The 14829-nt window shown below is 53.5% G+C and overlaps 4 protein-coding genes across 4 annotated transcripts; 2 read left to right on the forward strand and 2 right to left on the reverse strand.

Moving 5' to 3' along the window:
- Positions 1–1376: 1376 nt before the first annotated feature.
- On the forward strand, positions 1377–2448 carry TGAM01_v205521 (hypothetical protein; the record flags this gene model as incomplete). The annotated part of the gene is made up of 2 exons (XM_018802839.1): positions 1377–1864; positions 2160–2448. 2 exons carry the CDS (start codon positions 1377–1379, stop codon positions 2446–2448), a joined length of 777 nt encoding a protein of 258 aa, XP_018663956.1.
- Positions 2449–3923: 1475 nt separating this feature from the next.
- On the reverse strand, positions 3924–4644 carry TGAM01_v205522 (hypothetical protein; the record flags this gene model as incomplete). The annotated part of the gene is made up of 2 exons (XM_018802840.2): positions 3924–4537; positions 4617–4644. 2 exons carry the CDS (start codon positions 4642–4644, stop codon positions 3924–3926), a joined length of 642 nt encoding a protein of 213 aa, XP_018663957.2.
- Positions 4645–8210: 3566 nt separating this feature from the next.
- TGAM01_v205523 (hypothetical protein) lies at positions 8211–8747 on the reverse strand (the record flags this gene model as incomplete). The annotated part of the gene is made up of 2 exons (XM_018802841.2): positions 8211–8560; positions 8735–8747. The coding sequence occupies 2 exons, from the start codon at positions 8745–8747 to the stop codon at positions 8211–8213; spliced, it is 363 nt and encodes a 120-aa protein (XP_018663958.2).
- A 942-nt stretch (positions 8748–9689) lies between these two features.
- TGAM01_v205524 (hypothetical protein) lies at positions 9690–10718 on the forward strand (the record flags this gene model as incomplete). Its single annotated transcript, XM_018802842.1, has 3 exons — positions 9690–9894; positions 9954–10534; positions 10599–10718. The coding sequence occupies 3 exons, from the start codon at positions 9690–9692 to the stop codon at positions 10716–10718; spliced, it is 906 nt and encodes a 301-aa protein (XP_018663959.1).
- Positions 10719–14829: the final 4111 nt, after the last annotated feature.

Genomic DNA, 14829 nt, shown 5'->3' on the forward strand with positions numbered 1-14829 from the left:
ATCAAATGCCGCTGAATGCCTTAGGTAAAGCACAAACAGAAAAATGGGGAGGGGAGGGGTAAAATAAAGGGACTCGGACATCTCCCGAGCGCAAATTGGAGCTTATGGTTGTCGGGACGTCCTCTGCTAAAAAAGCCCCAAAGAGCTTCATATATAGAGTCTGGGCAGGTTAGCAGCAGAGCTGTTTTGAACTTATTCCCGGAGTGCCGTGCCACCATCTTAGGACGAAGTGAATCTTAAAATCATAGCACTTATCCGGCTTCATGCGGTCTTATCGCACTTTGGCAAAACACCGCTCGACGGCTGTCGTCCGTGGCGATAAAACAGTAAGAACCCAAAGATCGTAATCGATGGCGATTTGGGTCAGACGGGAAGTCAGGAATGCGGAGTTTGAGTTTCTGGTATCATATGTTTATCTTTCCTTATCTGAATAAGCCCTGCTCTATGCAGCGTGGCGATGCCATAAGAGGCTCTTCTTCTCTCTGTTACTCACCTAATACTTACTACTCCATATAGGATTTATGCCCTTTACTCCCCGAGAGCTGCCTTGGCCTTGTGGGACTCTGTTCAAATGGGAATGGGTCGATCGCAGAGCTAGTTGCTTGAATACGGAGCACTAATATGGCGAGGCACTAAACACTAAGCCTGGCATTTTAGCATTTCGGATTTGCTGCCTTCCGTTATCCTCCTACTCCGTTTTTTATGCTCTGTGCCGCCATGTTGGTAGATACGTCGTAGACTGTATCTAAAGCTGCCTCCGTCTCAAGGCTGGATGGGGCATGGCCAACTGATAGACTTACAGCATATTCCTGAACTGGACACGGCTTATAGTAAAAAAAACTTCTGCACGATAGCACGCGTTTGCAAAAATCCCTCCGAATGGCTGCTGCTCTAAAATGAACGGAGCAGCCCGTTGGAAAATAAATGAAGCAGCCTAGGTAGGCCACAGCACAGCTAGTACTTAGTGCTGTCGCCAAAATCGTACGACAATTCTAAAAAACTCTGCTTTGCTTTTTTAGCTAAGCAACCCATAGCAGCGATCCGGAAATAGATGCGAAGCTATACTCCCAGGTATATTTAGCTTCGTGATGTGCATAGCGTTAAGGAGCATGATACAAGTCAAGTCAGTGACGGGATGAAAAAAAAATCAAATTTGGCTTCGTTTCGCACTAGCGGGCGCATCCATTGCCAGGATCGGAAATCCGCAGTCTGTTCAAACGCACCTAGGCGAACCCAAAAAGAATCGCCAGAGTCGCGATAGTCCACATGCTGTGTCCTGACTCGGCAGGGAGATCTGGGTAGGGCTAAGCCAAAACGGCTCAGCTGGCGAGACGCCGCCTGGCCTGGCATAGGTTGTTGAAACAGACTGAGCAAAAATGCAAATACCTTCCCGACCCCCATGCTCATCTCCAGTTAGACCCGGAAGACAGAATAAAATACCGGAGACCCATGGGAAAGAGTACAAGCTGCTTGTAGCTGTTTGGTACTGGCAGCGTGATTTCCAGGCCGGCTGTCGCTGGACAGCTTCATTGGCCTGCCAGCCCGCTGTGGAGCGAAGATCCGGTTATCCCACTGCTGGGGACCCCTTGGAGAGCCAGAGAGAGCTTTGCCACAGCTTTGGTGCTCGTGGATTTAGCAGCGTTTGGGGAGAGCTCTGGTGGGCTCCCCACCGAAATCGGTGCAAGATTCGTCCGGCGCTCAAATTTCACGCCGCCGGATGGGCCGCGCGCGCCGCAAAGCGGCTTTTTCTGTGCGAGTTCGCTGTGTATGCGAAGGTAACGCATTCATCTATGCCTGGCGATGCCTGCTGGAAGAAGGGACTTGGGTGGACTTGCTTGCGGCGAGGCGAATTTAATAAAGCGAGGTGAGTATATAAGATTTTGACAATTGCTAAACGCACGTAACTGCCTGTGGCGATGGTTTTGGTTGGTGTTGTTGACCGCCACTAGCAAATTTCCCGTATAAGGCACGGAGTACAGAGCCGCTCGTGCCAGCCTATGATGTACGCCATGCAAAACCGATGATAGCATCGTTTGCTTGGCAGCTCCATTGCCTTGGACCAGCCCCCCGGGTAGCGCTTGTTCGTCGTCGATTTGCATCACACTAGTGTCCCAGGAAATTGCAAAGTCGTAACCGTACCTGTAACCATGGCTGCATAGAAAAACACAAAGAACGAGAGAATCATTTTGCCCATCTCCCCAATGGGGTAGCCGGCTCTCTATTTCGAGCTTTGGCCAGCTTCGCATTCAGGTCCCTTGTCCCATGTCCCTCGCTCCCCTCGCCTCGCCTCAACTCAAAGAGCTTGAGGGGCCCCCAGGCGGACGGATCCAGTCCACCGGGAGTGGACCGTGGCCGTTCCAAAATGCCGGTTATCCGCCAAAAGAGCAGGCAAGCAAAGAAGAGCATGTCGTCTCGCGCGAGGTCACAAGCCTCTCCTGGCTTGCCTAAAGCGGTAATGCTGGGGATACCAGCCGGGTGGTTAGGGTTTTTTCCATGTGCCGCATTCGTCCGACCTTGTTGGTCCTGATACTGTATCAAATACCTGGGAATGGGGATAATTAACCTGGAAACCGTTGTAGAGTAGGGGGGGCGTTAGCTTGGGATCGTCAACCAACAACAGGTACGTGCAAGTAGTATTCCATCTAAAAAAACTGGTTGTTGGTCAGAAGGAGCAGTTTGGGAAAACGGCCCCCATCACATCATAGTACCGCGGCCACGGCTCGTGAAACTGAGCCCTTTGCTAATTTCGCTCCAATACGAAGGCCTCTTTTGGGCCAAGAGCACCTTGCATCGATCTCATCGTTCCCTTCTGTCGGGACACGCCTCCTGCTCTCCACTCGAGACCCTCGTTTCTCGCTTCGTTTTGGGTGGTAGAGCTAGGTACGCAAGTACGTAGCAGCAGCGGTGGTAGCATTGAACTCTTGTGATGCGCCGCTTAGCCGCCTTTTGCGGGCGCACAGCGAAACCTGTTTATAGGGGCAGATCCACGGGGGGAGACGGAAAGCGCATGTCGATACATTAGTTGGCATCGAATGTGATATACAGAAATATGGGCTTCTTAGCGACCCTTAAGCGATGGTTCATGCCACAAGCCAGATGCGACCTGGGGGCGTGAGGTGAGGTAGCATTGATGCTGGGACGCCGGCACTGCTGCCACCTCGATGGAGATGGAAAAAGCGTCAAGCGACGCCCTCTCTTTCCAAATCAAATTGAAAGTCCCCAAAAACTTACTTTTTTGGAATTCCTTGCAGCCATCCAAACTGCCTGCGCCCGCGGACCACGTTGTTGGCTCGGATATTAGCCGTTCCGCGCAGCTGTGCAAGTGGCAGTGGCAGTGACAGTGACAAGCCGGCACATTTCCGTGGGATTCTCGTCTTGACAAGCACACAACGGCGGGAATAACTAAATGTTGCTGCGGCGTTTCATCCTCACAAACATCATCATCACCCGGTTTCCCGCTCTGCCTGTTGGCGGCTGCTCACAAAAGGCTGGGGCTAAGCCTGATCGCGGCAGTGGGTAGGTAAATGTGGCGTTGCGCCGCAGGGTGTTTGGTATGCGATGCGCGCCCTTTTTGGTGCTGGTGGCTGTTGAGTTAAGGGTGGGCGCCACTAGAGAAGGAGAATAATTGGGCAAAACTTGGAACGGCACTTGCTGCTCCAAACTATGTCTCCAGACAATCCCCAAGCTCTTCCTTCTTACCCCGTACTTGTGCCGCCTCTAAGAAAGTGAGATGCTGGCTGATAGTCGTTGTTACAAGTTGACAATAGCACTCAATGCAATCTTAGTCTTTGCCGTCGCTCTAGGCCAACCAAGCAAGAGAGCCCGCTAACTTCGTTCCTCGTTCCCGGCTCATTCATTTCCCTCGCTTGACTCTTCTCTTTCGCTACCTAATCTACAACCATGCGCTGTATTTGGCGGAAGCTTTATCTTGTCTCAGGGGGGCGGGAGACGTGACCCAGCAGCTTGGCATCCTGTGAATCTTCCTGCCGCTTTTGGTAAGAAAAGTAAAAGTAAGGGGAGCTGAGCTGAGCTGTGCCAAAAGAGAGAGAGAGAGTAGGAGAAAGCGAGGAGAAAAATAAGCCTAATGTCTGCCTTGCTCGTAGGGCGAACCCGATCCAAGGGATAAGATCCTCCCGGGTGGCCTGAAAGAGCACGTCCAGCGAGCGCCCTATCCACAGCGTTGGGATGTAGGGCTGAGATTGAAGGGGAGACTCGGCAGACAGAGTTGACATGTGGCAGATGGCGTCGTCCCGACGGGTAGGGACGGCGGCCCATTGGCTGGATAAGGGGCTTCTGGGCCCACACCCCCTGACCTGCTCATGATGACAAAAAAGGGCTCCGCTGGTCATCTGAAGTCCTGGCTCTGGCAAGGGAGGGGCCGCCGCCATGCCGGACTCTGTCACCTGGGACTTGGGTAGTGTGCTGCCTGTGGCTCGCTGCCTGTGGCTCGCTGCCTTGGGTACTTGGAACCAGCACCAGAGGCCAGTACCGTATGCGACGGCCAATTCGAACCGGGGGGTCGGGATCTTTTGGAGAGCTCCCGGGGAGCACCGCGGTGGCCGTGGGATGGCCAGTACCAACACCACACGCACGGCACGAAAACCTGGGACCCATACCTCCAAAGTTAATGAAAGGGGTGTTCATGATGATTGATGATGATGGCCCCCATTCTCCATAAAATTTCTGGCGCTGTATTGCTTTCCCCTCTTGTTGCTGAATCGTGCTACGCATCATGTCAAATCAATTTCCTGCAATGGTTGGGGCTAAAAGGCATCAACACTTGACGATGACCCTTGATTGCCTGTTTTGGAGGAGATAGTGACGCGAATCACTTCACTTGCCTTTTTGACTCCTCAGGCGGGGGTGCCCTGATAGCGGGTTTCTCTTTTTAGGCCTCTCGTCTTTTTTCACTTCCGGCTTGTAGCCGTATTCGGGCTCCCGTGCTATTGTATGCGCTTCTCGCTGGGCCAGAATTTTTATTGGGGCCGGAGAAATTGTCCCTCATATGCCGGTTTGGGGAAATATGATTACCCTGGGGAGATTAGTCACCGCAGCCGACCAGCCCTTGGATTAAAACAATGTACTGCAGGTAGCCGCTGGCCGTGTCGTAAACCTATAGATACCTGCTTCTTCGTGGACTATTTGTCGTAGGTGGTGCAAAGTAGCCACCTGACCCCAGCAGCAGCTTCGTCTAATTGGGGCCAGAGAGGACCAGCACTGCGGCATACAAGTGTAGGTGCTCCATACAAATAGATACCTAGTGGTGAAAACATGTCGAACAACTCAGCGTGTCCCCATATGGCTGCGGCATGCGACAGCGCCGTTGGAATCGAGCAGGAGACAAAGCAACGGCCATGCATAGAAGGAGCAGATCGGGCTAGGCCCCCCATCTTGCATGCCATGGAGCAACAACACCACGTTGGCCAACGTGAAAGGGCGAGAGGTGGGTTGGGACGGCACGGTTGGGCGCTGACAATGGTGCCATCGAATGCCATGTGCTGCAAATGAAAGATGCTGTGGGGGGCCCAGGGCAGAGGGAAACAGGTGCGTGGTAGATATCTCCGGGAGGCTCTTTTGGCTTAGGCGATGCTATACATAGCATCCTGTAGATAGGATCGCAGAGCGTGGGCGTCAGCAGCAGCCAAACGCAGTGAAGCCTTTGCACCTCGCTTGCTAGACTCGGCGGATTAGAAGGAAGCTAGCCAGCGATATCCCCCAGTGATTTGCTCGCGTGCAGAGGTCGAGCAAAGAGTCCTGGCGTCATGGGGATGGGGGCAGAGGCTCGGCGCTTGTCCGCGGCTCTTTTGGAGGTCCATGGCTGTTTTGTTTTGGCTTCGAAACATTGCGCTGTTCCCAATCGCGCATGTACACTAGGTAAAGCTAGTCGGCAGGCGCAATGACTTAGCAGCGTCCCAGAAGCAGGGGGAACGCAAAGGAGGCGGGGCCGTGGACGACTTGTCGTTGGACGCAGGCCAATCACGCACCCGGCTGCATGGCTTTGGTAATGGGCGTCATAGGCGGCCCAAAAATAGCCTCCCATACCCCAAGCACGTGTGATGCCACGAGTTAGGCTGAATCCAGGCTCCTAGTGGTCAAGGTCTGGGACACCGCCAGCCGGCAGCGAGAGCCTCCGGTGAAGGCTGAGCCCAACCCAACCTTTACGTCCTGCGCTCAACTCAAATCCAAGGTCAACGGGTAGCCGCGCTCACACGCCCCCCCTTCCAATATCCAGAGCTCTAGAGTTTTAGCGGCGCTCCGTAAATAGAGGAGTATTTATGAGGAAAAGAGTCTAATACAGAGTTGAACAAGGGACCAATGGATTTGAGATGGTAACTCGGAGTGGGCAGTGCTGCGCTTGGCGACAGCCGGGTGTTTGGTACTGGTAGCCATGTTAGCCGCCGCCCTACGAGGCTATCCAGTCTGTGTCGCCATTAATAACGTTTGCCTAAGATTCGCCTATCATGGTGCGCCATGGCTTTTGTCAAACGCTCGTCTCATTTGACGTCGGCCGTTGTCTCGGGAGAAAGAGGACGCCACGCCGCCAGGGGCGTTACCGTTTGGTTGATTACTCAGTTCCTTATGCCGCAGTTGGGTTCCGTGACACGGTTCCGATAACCGTTCTGCCGCTGGGTTTGCGAGGTTGGAAACCACACGCCCGTTATCTCCACGTCGTCTTGTGTCTGTCTGATGCCGCAACCTAAAACTTACTTACGTCCGGCCAGTAGCTCGGTACTCGTCAGGATGGATGCGATCATGATGTGCCGCTGGGCCATTGGCCCTACGAGCGGAGTAGGATGAGCCCTACAGAAACGCCACCGCAAAGTAAGGTACGAATACATGCCGCCTGACAGATGCTATTGGCCTGTGGGATTTTGGGGAAACAAGCTCGCCCACCGCTACCAACACGGGAAAACGGCTGACCGCAATGCCGGAGCACGCTCGAGACCTTGGTAGTACTGGTCTTTGTACTTGAGTCGATGGCGTTGGAAACATCTTGTACTGGGCAACAATGTTTTAGTTTCCCTGCCGAGATGCCCCTGCTGCCTTGGCATGAGCAAGGCATATGGAAGAAAGCAAAAGTACCGTCATGGCGGTCTTTGCGAATTTGCTACAGTGCAAGTTGAAACTATTCGTGCTGTTGCTTTTTTGAGGTCTGTGTTGAGTCATGCCCTGGGAAAAGAGCGGGATGAGTACCTTTGTCCATAGCAGCACTAGGCACTAAAGTATGTATCATATTGCAGGGGAGGGAGGGGCATCGGAGCCAAGCGGCCCCCCATTTGGGTGCCGATTCGAAGGTGTTGAGCTCCAAGAGCTCTGGATCGGAGTATACAGAGTTGCGATTCGAGCTCCGAAAAACACCAATAGCATTTGCCACAGCTTGAGAATCGGCGTTGCGAATAAGCCAGTGTGTGCGATTCGGAGTACTGTGCTCCGGAACAGCGCTTGTTTTGATGGCTTGTTTGCCGGTTTTACCGACCCGGCAAAAGGCCCCAATTACACCAGGGCCGGCTCTGCTGCGATTATACGGAGTAAACAGCATGACAGGCAGTTCGTGACGGTCAAGGTGACAGCAAATTGCCAGCTGTCCGTGCCTCAGTGCTACTGTCCAGCTCTCCGGCCGGGGGAGAGTCCGCTGGCAAAAGGCCGCCCCTTTCAAGAACATGTGGCGGCAGGCCATCCTCGTAGGGCGGAATGGCCAATGCCAGCCCAGATGCGATTTCGTCCGAGAGATCCTTCTACGAAGCACAGCAGAAGGAATGGCGGGTGCCCTACCCGTTTTTCCCTCTGTTCCTTTCTGGGCGCAATGTTTCGAATGCAACGTCTCGACGTCTAGAAGCGCCTCGATACTAGAGGCTTGGGCTAGCATAAGGAGACTCCTGCAACTTGCAGCTTGACGCTTGACGCTTGTGCCTTAGCCGACACCTTCAGGATCGAATGGCATTAGAGCGATGTCAGCGCAGCCCTATGACGACGACGGCACTGCGTGTGAGTGCTGGGCTTAGCCATCCTAGCCCGGCCACTTGTACCTTACTTTGCCAGCAGACTGAATCCTAGCCCAGCAGCGTGCGTGCGTGCAGCACCTGTATCAGTAGGGATTGGCAGCAGATAGGCGGTCTCCCAGGAGCGAAAGCGAGGCATTCCTGGTGCGAGCTGCCCAGTACCAGTAATCCAATCCATCCAGACCAGAGAGTATAAGGTAGGCCCACTGCCTAGCATTGATGAGCAGGATAGCCGTTTTCGTAGTCGACGGATATTCGCCGGGAGTAGAGGCGGAGAGGGCCCAACAATTCCCCCGGGCGCACGGTCTCGAGGGCCGGCTGTCGCGTCCTGCTAATCATAGCACTTGTAAGGGGGGGAGGGTTCGACGACGAGAGCGCTATTGTGCTGTGCTCTGGATATCGCGGGAAGAGAGGGTGGCAGCGCAAGGGACCGCCAGAGCCAGAGCCAGAGCCAGAGCCAGAGCCAGAGCCAGAGCCAGAGCCAGAGCCAGAGCCAGAGCCAGAGCCAGAGCCAGAGCCAGAGCCAGAGCCAGAGCCAGAGCCAGAGCCAGAGCCAGAGGCTAGAGGCAGAGCCAGAGCCAGAGCCAGAGCCAGAGGCTAGAGGCAGATGAATGCCTGCCGGATGGGGCACTCGCCTGTGGAAAAGACAAAACCGGGCAAATTTGGCCTTTCATGACAAAAACAAAAACCGCTGCCACCAAGCCATGTGGGCTGCGAGAGCGACCGCTACGTACCCAGTAGCGGCATGGAGATGCTACATTTAGCAGACTTTGATTTGGATGATTTGTATTGGGAGGGGGCACTTGGCTTGGCTGTCTGTCGCTCTTGCTCGCCGTGGCTCTGGCGCTGGCTGGGCTGGCTCTTGCCTGGCAGTGGCTCTTGCCTGCACTAGAGAAAGTACCTCTCCCGGGAGTCCCTGCCCCGTGTCTTTAGTCCTACTGTCACGCCTCCCGACTGCTGGCAGGCGCCACGCCCCCCTGGTCCCTTCTGGCTCCAGGCCCGCTCCATCCGCTTCATCCCACTCGCAGCGCCCACACCATCGCCTACCTCCTACCTCCACGCCCGGCTGCTACAGCCACTCCGGCCGCACCCCCTGTCGCTGCACTGCAGACACAGCCAGATCCGCTCCATGCAGCGACAGGGCCTGGGTACCTGCTACGTGCACGCCTGCCCGCGCAGCATAGAGGCGGGCCATGGGCACAGATCGTCCTGCTGGGCGGTACGTACCTGGACGGCATGCAGTGGCCCTGTCACAGCTTCACGCCCGCACCCCTCCACCACCTCACGACGACGCTAAGTACATCGCACGAAGCCTTGCTGGGCTTCACCAGCCATGAAGCCCGGCCCCATGCAGCCCTGCAGAGGCCAGGGTCTGTCTGCATACTGAGCTTCGACAAGACACAGGCAGATAAGTCGAAGCATCCAGTATTTAACTCTCGTCGTCCTCCCATCTGGTCCAGCCTGCCATGACCATTCCGATCCAACAATTGCTGAGACGCACATCATCTATATAATACCAATCGACATCTCATCCAAACCATCCATCAGTTATATCTTCCATTCTGATCTGATCAAGCAAGAGCCTCTTCTCTACTGAGCCAAGACCACACTGCCTTGCCTTGCTCTTCACCCCTCCATCACCACATCACCAACTCTTTTTACAACAACACACACACACACAACATCACAATGGCCATGTTCGCCATCTCACAACAACACCCTTATGCCTACGCCGCAGTCCCGGCACCGGCTCCTCCTCCTCCTCGACACTGCTCAAACCACGGCACCAGCAGCGCCTTTAGCAGCTCTGCCCACCCTGACGAGGACTGGACCAAGATCTCAGATCTTGCCGAGCGCAGGAGAATACAGAACCGCATTGCTCAGCGCAACTACCGTATGTTTTAGCCACCAGACGTGATCTCTTGTGCAGAACCATCTAACACTCGACTGCAGGCAAGAAGCTTAAGCGCCGCCTGGAGGATCTTGAGCGCCGCGCTGGATCCGAAGAGGGCGATGCTGAGAAGCAGCCCTCGCCAGTCAGCCAGCCTGCCACCAGCCCCAACAAGGTCGCCAAGCGTCAATCCATCTCCAAGGCCCACAAAGTGCACCAGGCACCAGCTCCTGTCCGCCTCCCGACGCCTCCCAAGACCATTGTTTCTCAGGGCCAATTCACTCCTCCCATGGAGTCTCACGACGAGCTGTCTTTTGTGCACCCCAGCTATCACCACCACGACGAGCGCGAGCGCTCCAACACGCCGCCTGTTCTCTCATACACCACATACCCAGCTCCCGACGAGCTGCTCATGAACCCTTATGGATCCGCTCACGCCTATCCTGCCATGACCACTGCTGAGGTCTACCCCAACTACCTCAGTGCTGCCATGCCCGCCTCGCTGCCTCCTCTGGGCCACTACAGCGAGCCCATCAAGCGAGACATGTACCCCGACAACGTCATCAGCCCATACATTGGCTATGGCTTCATGCCGACTCACGATATGGGCATGTCCACTCCCTACGACCCTTCCAACCCTCTGGTGAGTTCGGCTAGGCATCAATTCTCTTACTCTCGGGATCTGCGTTGCTGATTCTGAATGCCAGACTCCTCCTCTGACGCATTCATACGACCACTCGGCTGCCTGCTCTGAGACGGGCTTCGAGTACCCTACCACCCCGCTGTCCATGCCTGGCTCTCCAGCCTTGATGCAGCACCAGCACTAAATCAAAAAAAACGAAAACAAACATTTAAACAAAAAAAAAATGCCGGTTTCATGCAATTCATCACCCCTCTCATCTACAAACCCGAAGTACATATATACATATTCTACCTTGTCACAAAACAACAAGGCACTCGACATTACGGGGCAAAAAATGAGTTCTGGTCTACGGCAAAGGGGGTGCACAACGGGATCTTTTCTACGAGGACAAATAGCATGGCGATTGTGTTGGGTCTCCTTCATTCTTCTTGGAGAGCTTTGGATGAGCTCTTTTTTTTTCTTGTGTTAACACCTCTTTTTTGTGATATCTTTTTTCATGAAGTGGACATTTGGGATGACTTGAAAGATGGGATTGGTTGGCAGGCGTTCCAAGGAGCAACGGACTGATATGCTTAAGCAAAGCACAGTTTATTGGTGTTTTCTCTGTTACTTCATTTTATTTTCAATTATACTAGATATCCCCGCCGGAATACATGACGGAACGGGCACTAGAAGCGTGCTCCAAATTATAAAAAAAAATCATTTACTATACCCTACTTGCCAAATGTTTTTTGCCCAGTATTAGCACGTGTGATTTGCAATTCATCAAGAGCTACGGACGAGTCGGTTGAGCTACTGGCCGTGGCTTGTGTTCACCATGTGGACGAAGCCACACACGCCCGTCCTCTGCGGCCGCCATGGTGGATTACGGCAGCGCCACACATGCGCCGGGCGCCTTGTAGGGCAAAAGCCAAGCTTCGCAGCTTTTTCGACGAGTTCGACCTACGGGAAGTTTTGCGGGGAGAATATTCACCGGTAAGGCGGCGGCGGGCTTTTTTTCCATGTAAGTGCGCCCTTGTGTGTGTGTGTGTGTGTAAGAATCAGAAGCAGAGAGCAGAGCCTCGATTTCTAACGCCGCTAAAGCTTCGCCATCTCGGTACTTGTGGTGGCTTTTTTGCATTTCGAGCACACCCATCGTCTCGCCGTCAAACACGTGGGAAACGAGGCGTTGGTGAGCTCATGCGGCGCGATTTCTCTATTCTTGACAGTTATCTCCATGTGTCTTCTGCGAAGGTTTCGGTGGCTTGCGTATCGGAGTTAACTGGCGTATTGTGCCAACGCCGCAAGCCTGCGTCTCTTCTTGTAGCAATTAGTCAGGCAGCGACTTGGTAATCCATCGGAGCGAGAAAACTCCGAACGCAGCCAGCGCCTGGCGGCTTTCTTTCCGATCGGAGTATCCGCCAATCCCAAGCGATACAGCCGAACGCAACTTACTCGTACATTGACCCAACAAGGCTACTGCTGGCGAGCCCTTTTGCCAGCTTCACTCGAGCCTCTGGACACTTCTCATGAGTAATTCACCATTGGCCTGATATCGCCGCTCGCACCTGTTCTTGGTTTGAGCCCACGATGCACGCTACGACGAACCGGCGGAAGCTGCTCTATCTCTACGGCGGAGACCAGTAAGAGCCCCTCTTGCGTGTTTGATGCTTTGCTGTTTGGACTATCACGCCCTGCGAACGCCGCGATGGCTTCTTTTGTTTTTTTTGCCTCTTCGATTCAGGTCACCCCTCTGCCTCTAATGAAAGCCCACAATGAATGTGGACATTGCCTCGATCGGGGTAGACTCGGATTTGGGTATGAGGTTCCGAAATCTAGACTCTGGGGGTGGCTTCGTCTGGCTTGATACAGTTCGATATGTTTGTTTTACCTTTCTTTCGTCCTTTCTAGCTTTCTGGGAGGCAAGATACACACCCTCAGAATCTACATGACTTGGAGGGGAGAAAAAAAAAAGGAAGCTATTGCAGGCACCAGTATAAATGAGCGGTCAAAATTAGAGCATCCCAGGCTAACTGAAACCCGCCTCTTTGGGTCTTGAATCAAAAGGCCCTGGGACTCCTCCTTATGGGTCACTTCTGATGATCGAGTTCGTGGAGGCGCCAGTCAGTCCCACCTGTTCGTGATAAATCCGGAAAAGGCCCGCTTCTATGGCCACCTTGATACCAAGACACTGGGCGGTGCCGGTTTTGCATCGCAGCATAGCTTGGGGGTTCTGGACTGGGACTTATCCGACTACGAGGGGGGCATAGTCATTGCGGTGGCCAAGGCGGATGGGAAACGCTACGCCCTGACGCTCAAGGATGAGATACCCCCGCGGAGAGGTGATGGACGCGCAGAAGCTGGAATTAGCTGGGAGGCCGAATTCGAGGTCGTCCAAGACGGATCGAGCTTGGATTACGAGAATGTCTATCTGCCGTGGAGTGCGTTTAAGCCCACGTATAGAGGGAGGCCGAAGCCGGATGCAGAACCGTTGGACTTGGCCCATGTGAAACGAGTCGGGCTGATGATGCGAAGGTGAGTGTAGAAGCTTTCTGCTTAATACTTTTTTTTTTGAACACCTTGCTATATATGTGTGCCAGGACTTGGCGGCTAACGAGAGTTGGCTGCAGCTTCTTTGGAACGCAAGAGGGAGATTTCTCTATCGATATCCATGCTATTGCAGCCGTGAGCGAGGCTGCGGACGGTGCAGACGATGATGAGTTTGAAGATGACCCTAAGGCTGCTGTAGCTGAGGTTGCTGCGGCGAGGAATTCGCAGAGTCGTCGAAGCGGTTGGATGCGTCGATTACTATGTGGTTTGATATAGTTGAGAACGCTGACAAAATGGGAGTGAAGAGCTTCTCCCATTGAAGGTGATTTGATTCACGCTTGTTTTATACCTATTCAATGACGTTGTCGAGCATACAGCTATAGCAGTTTATATCAAATACAAAAAAGGCACCGATTGGCTCAACTCCTCAACCAATCGGCACAATTGAAATATTTCATTCAATCACCAGTCCAATCTACAATCTTAATGCAGTGCGGAACCAATCGTCTTTTACAACTGAGATTATGCATGCGGCAACAAGATGCGCGCGAATAGCTTCTTGGAGCTGAATCGGAGTAGCTTTGGCGTCGACGTCACCACGCTTCAGTTCATTCCAGCCATCCAATCCTTTCGTTCAAATGAATGCAATGCTACCATATCTTCTGTTGGATAAATTGACTGCATACCATGTCCTCGAAACATGATTTCTTTTCTTTCTACCCCTCTTTTTTTCATTGTCAACCTAGAATCAATTCCCTTCATCCTATTTCTCCGTCGGTCTTTTGAACTGAGTTCTTACATGAGTATAGCCGTCAATTAGCAGCTCAGCTCCAACTCGAGAGGCCATGGCACTCCTCGACCATTTCCTCCACATCACCAACTTCCACTCCCCCCTCCTGCGGTCCATCGTCCCTTGCTTCGCCACCGCCTTTGCTATCCAAAGCGCCGTCGCGATCCCCTCCATCCTCGCCGGTTCGGAGCGCTTCTACGATTTGTCTGGCTCATTGACCTTCCTGGCTGTCGGCACGCTAAGCTTATACCTCCCCGCGCTGCGAGCTCGCGCGGCTGCTTATGCCGCCAATGCTACGAATGTTCCTCGGTTGCCGAGCCTGATTGAGATCTTGAAGGGGGGTGCGAGTGCGGGCGCGGGCTCAAATGCGGGTGTCGCGGTACTGTTGAACTGGAGACAGCTCGTCTTGACGGGAATGACTGCGGTGTGGGCAATTCGACGTGAGTCGTGCAATGAGTTGCAATGCTTTAAACCCGGGTTCCTTACGCCGAGGGGAGCTTTAATCTTACATTCGGACGAAAACCGCACACGGTCCTGTCTTTCTTTTGTTAAAACTTATTATCTTACTAGTTGAGAATGAGGTTGAGAAAACTAACTAATTGCTCATACACCACCAAACCACAGTTGGCTCGTATCTATTCCATCGCATCCTTACCGCCGGCCATGATTCTCGATTCGATTCTATCCGCCACAATCCCGCCAAGTTCTCTGGGGCCTTTTTCTTCCAGGCCCTGTGGGTATCGTTCCAGCTTATGCCTGTGATTATGCTCAACGCCATCCCGGCAACTGTGCTGGCATCTGCTGCGATGCCCAAGCTCGTTGCCACGGACGTCATTGGCATATCGATTTGGCTGGCTGGTTTTGCATTTGAAATCTTGGCAGATATGCAGAAGAGCAAGTGGCAAAGGGAGAAGAAGCTCAAGCTGCATGACGAAGAGTTTATGACGAGGGGGCTTTTCTCCAAGAGGTAAGTGTA

This window comes from Trichoderma gamsii (genome assembly GCF_001481775.2).
Source record: "Trichoderma gamsii strain T6085 chromosome Unknown Scaffold_17.2, whole genome shotgun sequence".
Taxonomy (NCBI): Eukaryota; Fungi; Ascomycota; class Sordariomycetes; order Hypocreales; family Hypocreaceae; genus Trichoderma; species Trichoderma gamsii.